The sequence below is a fragment of the Pectinophora gossypiella genome, chromosome 14 (assembly GCF_024362695.1).
Source record: "Pectinophora gossypiella chromosome 14, ilPecGoss1.1, whole genome shotgun sequence".
Classification (NCBI taxonomy): Eukaryota; Metazoa; Arthropoda; class Insecta; order Lepidoptera; family Gelechiidae; genus Pectinophora; species Pectinophora gossypiella.
The window spans coordinates 14,587,575-14,603,215 of NC_065417.1; the positions used below are offsets into that span (position 1 = coordinate 14,587,575).

General features: G+C 37.4%; 2 protein-coding genes across 5 annotated transcripts in view; one reads left to right on the top strand and one right to left on the bottom strand.

The window, feature by feature from the left end:
- LOC126372724 (adenylate cyclase type 2-like) overlaps positions 1-15,641 on the top strand; it is a 201,439-nt gene that overhangs the window by 174,906 nt on the left and 10,892 nt on the right. The window contains 2 exon segments of the mRNA XM_050018582.1: positions 3,281-3,413; positions 15,193-15,388. Of these exon segments, the coding sequence (XP_049874539.1) occupies positions 3,281-3,413; positions 15,193-15,388 (329 nt within the window).
- Positions 1-15,641, bottom strand: part of LOC126372787 (uncharacterized) — a 469,025-nt gene that overhangs the window by 91,264 nt on the left and 362,120 nt on the right. The window lies entirely within an intron of this gene.

Sequence of the window (15,641 nt, forward strand, 5' to 3'; positions counted from 1 at the left end):
AGGCTCACGATCCGGAGGTCCCGAAATCGAATCCCGGTGGGGACATATCACAAAAATCACTTTGTGATCCCTAGTTTGGTTAGGACACTACAGGCTGATCACCTGATTGTCCAAAAAGTTAGATAATCCATGCTTCGAAAGGCACGTTAAGCCGTTGGTCCCGGTAACTACTTACTAATGTAAGTAAGTAGTCGTTACATGAGCCACGTCAGGGGCCTATGGCGGCTCAATAATAACCCTGTCACTAGGGTTGATGGGGTTGGTAATTCACCTCACAACCCACACGATAGAAGATCTTCAAGGATTGTTTCTTCGTCTATAGTAATGGTGTACCGTGCCTGGAAATTTTCCTGTTGTAAAAACTCTGGCGCTCTGGTGCTTTTTTTTTATTTGGTTTTCTTTGCTTTTTATCACTGTTCATTTGATGCAATTCCCGGTACCGAACTCCCATCAATGAGTTATAAATTTAATCCGCGTAATACCTTGCGAAATGACGTAGAGATATATAATGTCTTTATTGGCAACAAGTCTTTGTTGAAAGTTTGACATTGTATATAATTAGTCTATTCATGATAATTACGTTGAATAAAATGATTCTGAGTTCTAAGCGCGAAAAAATCCAGGTCTGTGGGATTACGTGAGCCGTGGTAGCCCAGTTGGTAGAACGCTTGCCTCTCACTTTGAGGTCGCAGGTTCAAATTCAGCACATGTTGTCGGCTTTGTTTTCCAATTCATGTTTGGATCATAAAATGATCATCACGTGCTCAGTGGTGAAGGAAGACATCGTAAGAAAACCCACATTCCCCAGAAATGCATTTTCGGAGGTATGTGACCTAACCTGTATTGGGCTGGTTTTCCCTTTGCGGATTGGAAGGTCAGACAGGAAGTCGCTTCTGTAAAAACCGGACCTGTCAAATCTTGAGGTTAGGTAAGCGGACCCTGTGATAAACGGGATCTTCTTCTATCATGTGGGTTGTGAGGTGGAGTACTAACCTCATCAACCCTGGTGTCAGGGTTTATATTGAGCCGCCAAAGGCCCCTGAGATGGCTACTTACTGATGTAAGTAAGTAATAACCGGGACCAACGGCTTAACGTGCCTTCTGAAGCACGGATTATCTTACATTTTTAGCGGCGAGGGTGTGCTGCCGGTAAAGGGACAGGATAATGATAGGGAGATGACGACGCGAGGTTATTTTTGTACTAGTCTCGAAGTTTGCCACTATAAAACATATTTCCCGAGAACCGGTAATAAGTTTTTTGTACCGGACACGGCCGGTGAAAGCTTTTACCAGTAAAACGGTTAACGGAAAACATTTTAACGGTTTACTAAGCTGAAAGTGCTCTCTACTATCATTATATTCATCGTATAGGATGTTAAAACTATATTCGTTTGCAAATCGTCGCCTGACATGGAGTAAGCGCCTGTTGAAAAAATCACATTCTGTGATTGTACACAGTTAATGGCATTTGCGGCAAATTTAAATTCAGGCACCTCAAAAAAATAAACTGATTTTATTCAACTGAACTTTGAAACGATCTCTCTATTTTCATTTTGGGTAAAAACGCAGACTACGAACTTTTAACTAGATTGAAACTAACGTGTCTGTTGCGTTGCGAGGTTTAGTTAACAAACATCACTTCAGAATGTGACAGTGATGAAATAGGTGGGAACGCACAATAGCGAAAGAGTAGTGTCAATAAAAAAGTATAAATTCTTCTTATCGTGTCGATATTATATTTTTTTTCACGTGATTTATTGTAGATTTGCTGCAGTAGGCATTAACTACTTGGCCGGACAAATGGGGAGCGCTGAAGGCTCTCACCCGGTACAATGTTTAAGACAACAGGCCTGAGGGTGCCCAGTTGGGCGCGAACCTCGGCTCGGGGCGTCGTCTGAGAGGAAAAATATTTGAAAGAATTAATCGACCCTATAAGCGCTGTATGTGGGAAATCGTCGACAACGCAGGCGGGGTCGGTATCGGAGTCTTGAAGTGTTTGGTGTCGCGAGCTGATTGGCTGCCTCTATGGCTAGAGTAATCGGGTCGTCGGGATCGTATATTACGTCCTTCGGACGCCGATACTTTTCAGTACCGTCCCTAAGCGGAATGTATTCGGAAGCCGCGACTACCAGGGGATTTGGGTGGTGTCATCGTGTCGAAGGCAAACTAAATAGTATCCTCCCAAAACTTGGCAACAAGTATGGCGCTATCTGCAGCGCTCATCAGATCTTCCTGCGTGCAGGTGTTCGGGCACGCAGGACACGATGTAAGATGTTCCGTCGTTTGGGGAACAGTGCCGCACTTGCACTTTAAGTCCGAGCCAACTGAGCTTATGAGAGGTTTAAACAATACATTTGTTAATCACATAGAAATACGCATGTATATACGAGTAGGCAGAGGTGTTTCATATATGCACTCATTGTTTGAGGTTTGCGCTGTTATTATCATAATTAAAACACATAATACCGGTTTCTTACTCTCGCGGGAGTCTCATATCCCTGATTATGTGTTGACGCGGTAAGAACCCGGTATTATGTGTTTTAATTATGCACACTCACTCTTTGCCAGCTATGTTTAAGTTACATGTAACAAGGGCGAGCCTCTTGCCGTTAACCGGGCACAAATCTGAAAACCACGTGATAGGTATTATCAAATCAAATCAAATATACTTAACTTACTTACTTTACTTTACTTAGGCATTATCTATTTTGGTAAATAATAATTGTTATGATTTAATTAAAGTTGTCGGTTGAAATTAATTAAAATTATCTGTGGGTGTTTGAAAACCTTGTACGGAACTGGGAAACTTAATGACAACACGAAAATAAACTTGTTAATTGAAATATTCTCGTAAATACTCGTGGGCCTATCTGGCAGTATTTGATTTTCTGAAGGACGTAATATATGAACCTGACGACCTGATTACTCTATACATGGAGTCATTGAGCTCGCGACAACAAACACTTTTGAACCCTGAATCCGACCTTGTCGGCGTGGTCGACGATTTCCCTCTACAGGCTAACGAAGTCCGATTAATTCTTTCAAATATAACCCTCTCTGACGACGCTATGAGCGGGGGTACGCACCCAATTGGACACTCTCAGGCCTGTTATCTTAAATTTTGTACCGAGTGAGACTCCTCAGCGCTCCCTTGTGCGGCCAAGTAGTTAATACCATCTTTAGGGTTTTATGTATTCTATTACTTTGGAGGAAATCATAGAATAAGGCATGTTTTAAAAAACACAAATATTCCATTAAACCAGTTCTTGTTTAATTTCAGGCGGGTTCATATCACAAAACCAACATTGCTACAGCTGGGTGGAAGGTTTGAGGTGGAGCCAGGTGATGGAGCCTCGCGAGAGGGGTACCTCGCTGACCATAAGGTGGAGACATACCTCATTGTGCCGCCTAAGGTAAGAATGTATTTATTTATTTAGAACTAGCGTCCCGCTCCGACTTCGCTCGGGTGCAATGCTGAGGAAAAAATGAAATTATTTACATCACATTAAAAACCTCAAATATCACAGTATTATCTACTATTTAATGGATGTTATTATACATATAAACCTTCCTCTTGAATCACTCTATCTATTTAAAACAACCGCATTAAAATCCGTTGCGTAGTTTTATAGATTTAAGAGTACATAGGGATATAGGGACAGAAAAAGCGACTTTGCTTTATACCATGTAGTGATGAAGAGGACCTTTTGTTTAATATCTGAATGCTAAAAAAAGTTTTAGGTACGAGTATTCTGTGCTGTGTAGGTATGAATTCCATAAATCTAAATATTTAAATGTCATCGATATACGAGAGTGCAATTCTATTCGAATATTTCGAATCGATTCGTTCGGAAATTGGCAATAGACGCGTTCGATGACACATGTCGACGCATGATTGAGCATCCATCCGATCCACAGGGGACCGATGTCGCTTCAGTTTCACTCCCACTATAATAACTTAATATACACTTCTTATAAAAAAATATACACCTCGCAAATTGAACATTTCGTTAGGATTATCAGAAAAATATAAGAATAAATATAAATTTTGCTTTGAATTTGTTTTCGAATTCATGTCTGGATCATAAATGATTATCACGTACTCAGCAGTGAAGGAAAACATCGTGAGGAAATATTATGTGACCTAACCTGTATTGGGCTGGTTTTCCCTTCGCGTGTTGGAAGGTCAAACAGGCAGTCGCATCTGTTAAAAACCGGACCTGTCAAATCTTCAGTTTAGGTAAGCGGGTCCTGTGAAAAACGGGATAATGCTGAGGAGATGATGATGATGATGGTGATGATGGATTATAAGCTTTTTAATACTAATCTTATCTAACGTTTCTCTATGTTAGTAGTCCTTAGAGGGACCCTTTTTTTCGCATAATGCTTTTGACCGTTTTTAATTAGGCATAACTGATAAGGCATATTTTTTAGTTATAGTCATCTCTTGGCATAATGGTTACTTGGCATTTTACTTAGCATAATGCTTATTAAGCCTAATGTTGTTTGCCGATAAATACGATACAAATAAGCTACTAAACGTTTTCATATTTTTTTATAACACTTCATAAATTACACATATAGATTGTTTTACAAACATCGCTAGACCTAAACAGGTTTATCTCGATGCCTTCTTCTTCGGCATACGCCACGCTTTCTCATTATTGCATTTAAAGAACTTACTCACACGAAACAAATCTTTACCATTCACCAATCATTACACAATTATTAAGTAAAATAATATTACAGTTACTATTTTTATACTGAGTTTCCTTTTCAATTCCGAAAGGGGCTCGCGTGAGTTATGCAATCGTCTCACCGGGGCCTGAATACGAATTTTGTTGGATATTTCTACGTTTACGAGCCAGATACCCATGTATCTGGTAGAAGACAGTATGAAAAACAACGTAAGAAATATCAACTTGCTAGTAATAATAATGGTAATAAAAACATTTATTTCGGACAAACCACAACACACATATACATTCACTTACTCAATTTAACAACATTAATACTTATAACCTAAGAAAAAAAAAAACACAAAATATACGTGTGTACGTAGGTGCGGCAGTCCACCGAAAAACAGCCAGGTTCAGCGATTATTTACCCAGAGGGCGACACTGATTTTCAACCCTCACCCATTATCGGAGAAACGCAATACCGTGACAAAAAAAAAATAAAAAAAAATAAGTTAGTATTTTTATTAATCTCCGACTAGGACGGTTAGGTGACAAGTCACCCACTTTATAGGTGGCCGGCGGCCAGTGTACACTTTTTTTTTGTGTATTCTACTCGCGTAAGTTATATACATAAACAGCTTAGGTATATACGTTCCACTGCTGGACACAGTCTAGTCGTTACCACAATAAAATACAAAAACTTTATTCCATTAATTTACAAAAGAAACATAATCAACAAGTGCAAATGGCGGGTTAAGGTAGCAACTTCTTCCCGATAACAGTTACGAGTATACTTAGAATATAAGTTTAGTATAGCGTAGCTAATATTTCATCTTAACAATCCATTAGTAGGCCATTTGGAGAGAGCTTTTACTAAATAGCAAAGCAATTTACGCCTTACCAAAACGCACAAATATTTGTACCCGCAATCTCTGACGATTTATATCCTGAGCTGCTTTTAGCTCATTGTTACAAGTTGAAATCATCCATCAAAGAATCTCTGTGGATATGACACGTCTTCTGAGAATAAGAATAAGTATTTTGTTTCTTGTCCCTGATACCGACCCCGCCGGCGTGGTCGACGATTTCCCTCAATCAGCACTTATCGCTATCGACCTCCTAGGGTCGATTAATTCTTTCATGTATTTTTTCCTCTCAGACGACGCATGAGCCGAGGTTCGTGCCCAACTGGGCACCCAAGCCTGTTGTCTTAAACGTTGTACCGGGTGAGAGCCTTCAGCGCTCCCGATTTGTCCGGCCAAGTAGTTAATGCCATCTGCGGCAAAACTACAATAAGTCATGTCAAAAAATAAAATGAGAATAAGTATTTTGTTTGTTGTGATGTTTTCCTAATTGGGGTGTCAGAGAAATATTCAAATTCAAAATCTTTATTTTCAGACTATTGTCCATAGATGTTAGTAACATAGTACTTAATTTTAATGTTAGTAGACTAATATTTATTTATGAAAATTAGAGTCGTCTAGCGGAAGGAGGTATGTGTGCGTGTAGTCGCAACCATCGCGCCATCAATGGCGACTCCCAGCGGCCCACCCACACATATTCTTAGCAAGATGAACTAAGTACCCACACCTCACCGAGCTTAACAAAAAATGAAAAAAAAAAACTTTGAATAGGTGCCGTTGATGACTCATGAAAATTTAAAATTACTATTCAAAGTTAGAATAAGTTACAACGCATATCGCTGGTTATTCAACGCGCAAACGCAGCCAGCATTATGGCATAGAATAAAAGTTAATACTACGTGATTATGGGCGGGTATATTCGCGCCAGGTACAATTGGAGGCCCATTTAAGTAATTGTAACTATATAATTTGTTTTATGTTTAGTTTTGTTCAAATATTTTTTTTTCTAAAATGTATTGTCTACATTGTTTAATACTTACTTAGAGGTAATTACATAATAAAAGAATACAATTTGTCAAATAATCAGAAACATACGTAACATCAAAACATGGAAACATTTTTGTTTTGTTTTTATTCTTTATTTTGTCTATTTCTTTACTATTTAAGTAACTGTTTTGTTTATGGTGTAAATTAATAATGTACATTTTACTGTTTACCGTATTGTTTTAAAAAATCATGTACTTACCTACAAAATTGTTAATCAAATTACCAACCAAAGTGGCCAAATTTTATGTCATAAACGATTTATATTATTAATAACATAATGCTCAAAGCTTAACGTAATGAAAAGGGCTAAAATGTTGAAGCGTTGAAAGCTTATGCAGAACGCTAAAATTATGAATATTGTGTTTAGTAATGGGAAATATTTCATTTTTGGGTACCTACTTACATTGTATTGTATAGGTTTTGAAGAACAAACTCATCAACCCTGGTGTCAGGGTTATTGTTGAACTGCTAAAGGCCCCTGACTTGGCTCATGTAACGACTACGTACATTAGTAAAAGTAGCTGGAACCAAAGGCTTAACGTGCCTATCGAAGCATGGAACATCTTAATACTTATGTATCTACCTGCACCCTACCTAATTTGATTTGACCACGGAGCGAAAAATTACGATTTCTATTTGAATAGAACGGCTGTGATAAGACACAGGCTTCGTCGATCATCTTACCATACAAACATCATCTCCCTAGCATTATCCCGTTTTTCACAGGGTCCGCTTACCTAACCTGACGATTTGACAGGTCCGGTTTTTTACAGAAGCGACTGCCTGTCTGACCTTCCAACCCGCGAAGGGAAAACCAGCCCACTACAGGTTAGGTCACATCACATACTTCCCAAAATGTATTTCTCGGGAATGTGTTTTCACGATGTTTTCGTAATGATAAAATTGCAGTCTATCACATAAATTATACATTGCCGGTAAAGTGGCTATGGAATTTGAGAAACAGTAGTTATCTGTTTGCAGGAGTAGTAGTAAAAGAGAGTGGGGTTAAACCGGTGACAGCTGTTCTTGCTTCTATTCCGTGGTGCTATTAATTTAATATCTATAGTACTCAATTATATGTCCTATATTTCTTTTTTGTTATTAAATTTATTTACGTATTAGTGCTTATAATAGACGGCGATACAGTTCTTCACCTTTCACGTTGGTCTAACAGAAAGCTCGGTGAGATGCGGGTACCTACTTAGTTCATGATACGATGAATGTATCTTTGACTACCCCAATTGGGAATATAGACGTGAGGTTGAGTTCCCACTCAAGTAGATGAATAATTGACAGATAGTTGCAATTAAATGGCCTACCATTTAAAACTTTATTGTTATTATATTATTATTATAATGACGAATAGAAGTTTTAATTTCTTAAAAGGAATATACGTACCTACTTTAAAGAAATGGAAAAAGTTAAGCCTTGAAAATTCACAATCAATTTCTTTATCTAAGGTCAGCTAATCGGAAGGATTGTCATTGTTACTTTAGACATTACATCAATTGGCTTAAAAGTTGGGTTCTAAGGTTGAATGTTTTATAATAGATACTGCTGTTATTTGTCTAAATTATATTTATTTAAAATTGGAAACATTTTGAGAGAAGAATTTGCATATTTGAAATTGGAATAATTTGAGAAAATTACGGATATAAGTAACTTAAAATAAACTTAGATAATCTGTACTGGAAACAGCACCATAGTTTTATTTATTCTCAATATTAGTTTAGCGGGTTCGATTCCCGATGATGGGGTCGCTGTCTAAAATCACTTTGTGAGACTGTCTTGTGTCTGGCTAGGTCATAACAGGCTGAATCACCTGGTTGTCCGATAAAGAAAGATGATTCCGTGCTTCGCAAGGCATGTTAAGCTGTTGGTCCCGGGCTGCTAGCCCATCTGCCTCTAGCAACCCGCAGTGGAGCAGTGTGGTGGGGTATGCTCCATACCCCCTCCGGTTAATTGAGGAGGCCTGTGCCCAACAGTAGGGCTGTTTATGTTTTTTTGCAGTATAAAGGCTGTTTATGTTTATGTTATTGGTTGAGTGACTGTGGTTGCGTCAAAGTGGTGTTCTAGTGGCTGGTAGATATAATATATATCGCTCTCACAAAAAAAAGGTAAATGTAGATATTTGAATACTAATACTAGTTACATACTATCCCTACGCTTACTTTGACAAAGTCTTCCTATTGAGGCGAGTGTTATCTTCAGTCAAATCTTTCGATAACTTGGTAACATTGCCTTGAGACGTGAGCTGGTATTAAATAATTATTGAAATCGGGTTCCCGAGCGAGGGAGATCTATACGACATGACTTCAAAAGAATATACGATGAGAACTGAAATCCAGATCTTTAGATACTAAACGCATGTTACACATGACTATCTACTTGGCCGGACAAATGTATCCACACCGAGACAATTAAGTCACCGTCAGAATCTAAGGATAAGTTGATGATGACAACGGATACATAAATCCAAACATTCATAAATTCACACGTATTTCCGGGGTAACAGAGACTAATTCTATTTGCTTCGATCTTGACACACTTCTCTTGCTTCCTCCACTAGTGGTTAAGCTCACGAACTGGAGGTCTGAGATCGATTCTCGACGACATTGTCGAAATCACTTTGTAAGACTGACCTTTATTTGGTAAGGACTGTGCAGGCCTAAATCGTCTGATTGTCCGACAAAATAAGATGATTTAGTACTTTGAAAGGCTCGTTTAAACGCCCAACCCAACAAAACCACCTTTACCAACACAGTAGAGTATACTTCATACCCTCCCCGGTCGAAAGAGGAAACTCCTGTGTTAAAATGAACATCGAACATGTAAGCAATTCAAGCATGTAAGCAATTCATCTAAAAAGCAGTATTACAATTTGACATTTGCGCATATAAAAGTAAGTGCGGAATGCAAACAAATGTCAAATAACAATATTGCTATCTTAGATGAATTTGCTTCGATGTGGCCATTTTAACCCCTCTGTTTATATTTTTATGTACACAAACTCTGAATGTTCATAATTATGAGACAACTAAGAAGAAAAATAAATTCATAAAAAAGCAATATTGAAGCTCAGACAGCAAAACTTTGTATTCGAGACAAAAACAAAAACTTAAGGCACCATTTTTCTCGACCTGATTTCATGAATAATGATTCTTAACTTTGCGCAAAAGTGAATAGCCTTCAAAATGAATAAGCCAGTATCCAACTACAAAACAACCCTAACCTAATCAGGTAAGATGAGGCCTATCGGGACTGGAATAGCGCCAATAATTTGTCCAATAAAGTGGGCCCAATTCTCCTAAATGTCACCTCGAATGAATTGACAGCAATGAATATTGTAGAGGGTACGGTATAATTGGTGCCGGCTAACTTTAGTTGGAAGTATAGTGTTGTATTGAGTTAGTGAATTTGATTTGCCAAACACGCTGATTTTTTCACAATAGAATCTGTTATTGATGATGAGGCCAGTAAACGGAAGCGGTCAGAAAAGCTGGATATATTAAGGTGCGCAAATATACAGCTAATTAATATCATCATCAGCCCATTAACGTCCCCACTGCTGGGGCACGGGCCTTCCCTATGGATGGGTAGGGAGATCGGGCCTTAAACCATCACGCGGGCCCAGTGCGGATTGATGGTTATTAACGACTGCTAATGCAGCCGGGACCAACGGCTTAACGTGCCTTCCGAAGCACGGAGGAGCTCGAGATGAAAACTTTTTTTCTTTGTGGTCACCCATCCAATGACCGCTAATTAATATATAAATGATAAATTGAAATAAATATTTTCTAAATTAAATCATAATAAATATTTATTTTATTTTATTTGGGACAACAAAAGTCTTATATCTAATTGTACAATGTATGGTTTCATTAACAATAAGACCAATTACAGCTATCCACATAGTAATATATAAAAAGGATGCCAAAGGAAAAAAAGAAGAGACAGTGTGTGTGTGCGTGCGAGTGTGTGTGTTTATGTATGTCAATATAAAACAATGCTTAAAAATGTTGGCAGCCCCGATGTTCGTGGTGCCATTTCTGTACCGTCGGTGAAAAGTAATACAACTCGAGTTGTATCACTTTTGAGTTATTAGCACACACTTCATGTTCAAAAAATTCTCTTTCTTTCTGTCTAATTCTCGTAACTGTAGCTATTATAAATACGGAGATAATTTTTGTGTCTAGTGATATAAGTACTGTTTGTGAAGGATTCATGTTGTTATAACACGTGTAACATAATTCATCTTAACTTGCATTAAAGTGAAATGAAGATTTTCACTAAATATTTTGGTGTAAGTAAATGCAACTCAACATATATTAAAATACACGCAATCCTTGAATTCTCACAGTCCGTGTTTAATGATATAATTTTAGTTGTAACATCAAACACCAAATTTATTTTTTCGTGAAAAGTAATATAAATTAATATATATCAAAATATTTCAGAAAATGCGATCTTAGATATCAATAACGTGTCGTGTATAATGATACATACAAGTTCGATTCCATGCGCCACCAGTGTGTATCCTAGGGTGACCTCCACATAAACCTGTCTATGGGAAGACATTTTGTCTAGAACCACAGCAAACCATATCTGATCCGCATTGCGAATGGGTATAGGTTAAGTTAGTACTTCAGACCAAACCGTGTTTTTTCTCTTTCTGCTATAACCACCTTGTAGTACTTAATTACAGTACCTCAATAAGTTGTGGGTCCTGATCATGGCGTCGTTATCACCATGGCAGGGTTAGTCAAGAGGTATTTGAGATTTGTCATAACTGTCGTTAGTCTCCTTCCCTTAGCTCGAAGCATAGCTGTTTTACATAGTTTTCTTGATTACATGCAGGTTAAGCGGTGGCAGATTGAACGCTGCCTTCATTGCTAAGGAGGTTGTAGACGTGAAATAATGGCTCCAAATATTATCGAGCTCCAATTAACATGCAAGCCATTCAATACACGCTGGTTAGATCTTTTATGCAAGCGCCGGTAGTGGTATTTTTGAACCTACACAGCCGTAGATGATAGCTCGGCATCGGCAGAATCGGGATCTGCCACATCTTCTCAAGAGAAGATTACCAGTTTCTCAAACACGTTGAATGGTGTAAATTTGTCGAGCTTCCTCATTTTTATAAAGGGAATAACTGCTCTGAACTCTTGAGCACCACAAGTAATATTTGTTTTCTGTATTTTGATTACATAAGAGAGAATTACGCACAGGACTGTGAAAAATGGAAAGAGGAAGGGGAGGCCTTTGCCCAGCAGTGGGATCTTGTAGGATAGATTAGATTAGAATAAATAATTGGCAACACTACGGGCACAACCCCTTAATTAAACTAGGTCACAAAGTTTGTAAAAATCCCAGGAGGTATTTGAGCTTCTGAAAGGAGTTAGTTGGCTTACATAGTCAATAAAAGCACGCATAATGGACCACTTGTGTTTATGCGGAAAACTGAGCCCATTAAAATAACATTACATATGGGACATTCGAGTATTCATTGAGTCAAGTCAGGGGCCTATGGCGGCTCAGTTATAACCCTGACACCAGGGTTGATGGGGTTGGTAATTCACCTCACAATCCGCACGATAGAAGAAGAAGAAGATGGGACATTTGCCCATACATGTTGTGCCGACCCCACCTAGAGTGAGATAAGGGCAGGAGGATGATGATGATATAGTGGGAAGTTTGCCCACTTCACAATAGTGGTCCATACGCGAGGATACGCGGAAAGTTCCCCACGTGTGCTTACGTGTAGAGTTTTGCGGAAACGAGCTCATTTAGCTTAACCATAACAGACCATGGTCCATGGTGGTCATGGTCATGGTCTGAGGATAGCCCTGTGTAACCTATAGGTTTGGAGGTGAACCAATGATCTTCATTTTCACTACCTATTCTCATCATCAACATTGATTCGACTCCGTTTATCGATCTGTCAATGTTGCGGGCTACCATTAGACCGGGAATTTTGATAATTCGAAATATCGAATTTTACTTTACTTTAGGGGATTTTGATTGTGGAATGAGTTGTGATCTTTTAAATAGTTTCAGCAAGAAAGAAGTAACACTTACCGGTTTGTGTGATTTTGGTTTAAAAGTACGTAGGTACATCACCTTTATCTCCAGGCCATACTGCCAGGCTAGCCCGAAACATTCCTAATGACTAGTCTTAATATGATTCCTCTTACCTTCATTTGTTAGGGGTGGAAATATTATCATAATTGAATTTGTAAGATTTTGACTGCAAAAATGAACCAAAAGTGGTTTTGATTAGGGGCGTAGTGTAGTGGACAAAATGTGTTTGTAGTGGGCAGCAGTGGTGGTTTTTACCGGTTATTTATGAGTTTTGAGAGTAAAATCATAACAAAAATATCTTATTATCGTCACCTTACACTATATATACGTGTACCATCTTTATATTGTATTTATTATTAGAAATTCGTAAAAACATGTATCATTTTACACAATAAAACCGAAAAAATAAGTCATGTTAAACCACTTGACACAAATTCGTTATAGTTTATCGTTTGTGTCAATTGATATAAGTTACGTTTCTTTACTTTTTAAAGAAAATAAATAGAATTTTGCCTTTCTACAACATTATGAAATAAACTTTCTTCCAAGACATTTTGTTTTTTGTAGAATAAGACTGTAAAATTAATAATTGAAATATGATATATCAACGATGACTTTTTTATAGTTATGTGTGTAAAAAGGTATAAGTAGACTTGTATCAATTTACACAATATAAAAGTTGGTGTCAACTGATACATGTAATTTATTTTGATCCTCTACCATTTCTGTTTAGGTTCTAAATATAACTAAATATTAGAAAAGAAACCTTCCATCATCACCTATCGACACATCTAACTTCTGTTCCATTATTCCTTATAAGTCGCGAGCTAGAATGTTTTTAACTTTAAACTCGATTTTCTCAAAACTTGAATTTTGGACTTGTATTACTTTTCACCGACGGTACAGATTTGACAGCTGATTAGTCGATAAGCGCCATCTATTGAACGACGAATGAACTACTAGGTAAATGGAGGGGACGTGTGAAGTTTCGAGATTATGTGTCGATAAGTGGTCGACACTGGCCGGCGGTCCCCTATTTCGACTACAGACTTGACTTGAGCTGTGTCTTTTGTGTAACATTAAATCACTATATAGTATAAAACAAAGTCGCTTTTTCTGTCCTTATATCCCTATGTACACTTAAATCTTTAAAACTACGCAACGGATTTTGATGCGGTTCTTTTAATAGACAGAGTGATTCAAGCGGAAGGTTTATATGTATTATAACAGCCATTAAATAGTGGAGACATACTGTTATTTTTGATGTTTTTAATGTGATGTCGGAAATAATTTGGGGCGGGTCGCTAGTTAATAATAAAAGAGTGCTAAATGACACTGGCTTCTTACTGTATATTATAATTACCGTTTACATAAGTGCAATAATATTATTAATATATAGTATGATAAATATACATGTTGTCACTAATTATTAAGTAAGTTGCCCTCTATCAGTTGCAGTGCCCTTACCGGGTCCATTTTGATACTATAATAATAATTATAATAAAACACTTTATTGCACACAAATTCACAAAACATTTACAGGATAAACTTATTCTAAGGTGGGCAAAGGCGGCCTTATCGCTAAGAGCGATCTCTTCCAGACAACCTTCGGCAAAGGATATGGTACATTTGTACAGCTGCAGTGTAGCGCGCAGATACGTAAAATAAAACAATAGACACATTTTATATATATATATATATATATATATATATATATATATATATATATATATATATATATATATATATATATATATATATATATATATATACAATCTTATATACTAAATATATATATTATACACATACTATAGATATATACATACAATGATACATATAAGTAAAAATAAAATATTAGTTACAAGACGATGATTAGACGATGATGATTATAATACTTACTTCTGTATTTTTACAACACCACCTTTTGTACGAACACATATGCGACCATAAGACATTTCTATTGCCGCGTTCATTTGAGCAGACAAAGTAGTAAATAACGCTGGAAATGATCAAAATATGGTAATGAATCGACTTTATTCAGCATAAGCCGCAGCGTGACAAAACTCAAATTCAATTGCCTATTACTATATAGGTTAATTGTTTCTTAGTTCAAAAGTGAGAAACCTTTTGTTACACAAACAAAAGACAAACATAATTATGAACTGAGGGTAACCTAAAACCAGGTACGAACCATATTATCAATACGTATATCAAACGTCAAATTTTACCTTGAGCTTTCATTCAAGTACATACTCGTAATATGCCAATATGAAGGTTGATTTTGTATGAAATATGTATTTTTACAGTAAGGTATTGTGTATTTGTATGTATTTACAGCACCATGAGACACGACATTCGCCTTCTCTTTAATCTTTTCCATGTAAGCTCTTCTTGGTCACTCGTCGTGTCTTATAAGGAGGTGAAGGAATTGGTCTTTGATAGATAAGAATGGAGAATACTACACCGACAAGAGCGTGGCTCTTAAATTAGTGATGTGATTTCATCATGCTATCTTATTTCAGAAACCTTCGGAAAACGGTCGTCTCTCCGTCTGCACCGTAGACCGTAAAGCCAGCATCGTCTCCTCCGTCTACAATGACGTGTCTCCCACCAAACCCAGGGACAACATAAGCCCGGCTCCTTCACAACACAGCTTCATCGACGAGGTACCTCGAGGAGTCCTCAGGACCGAATCTATGAGAACTACAGGGCCTGGAGGTGTGTTTATTTTTTTTTAATTGCTTAGTTGCAAAAGAAGTAACACAAAAAGAAAAGAAGATAAAATTGCTATTGTCCTTTTATCATATTATCAGTCTACTGTCTCCTTGAACTTTGCTGTCGTATTGCACTCGAAGGTCAGTACTTTTCAGGAGACAATCACTGGATAAAGTAAAAGTCCTTTTACTTGAAAAATAAGGATTGGATCAATAATAGTTTGTTTTCCTTATTTTTAATTATACAAGCTAGGCAA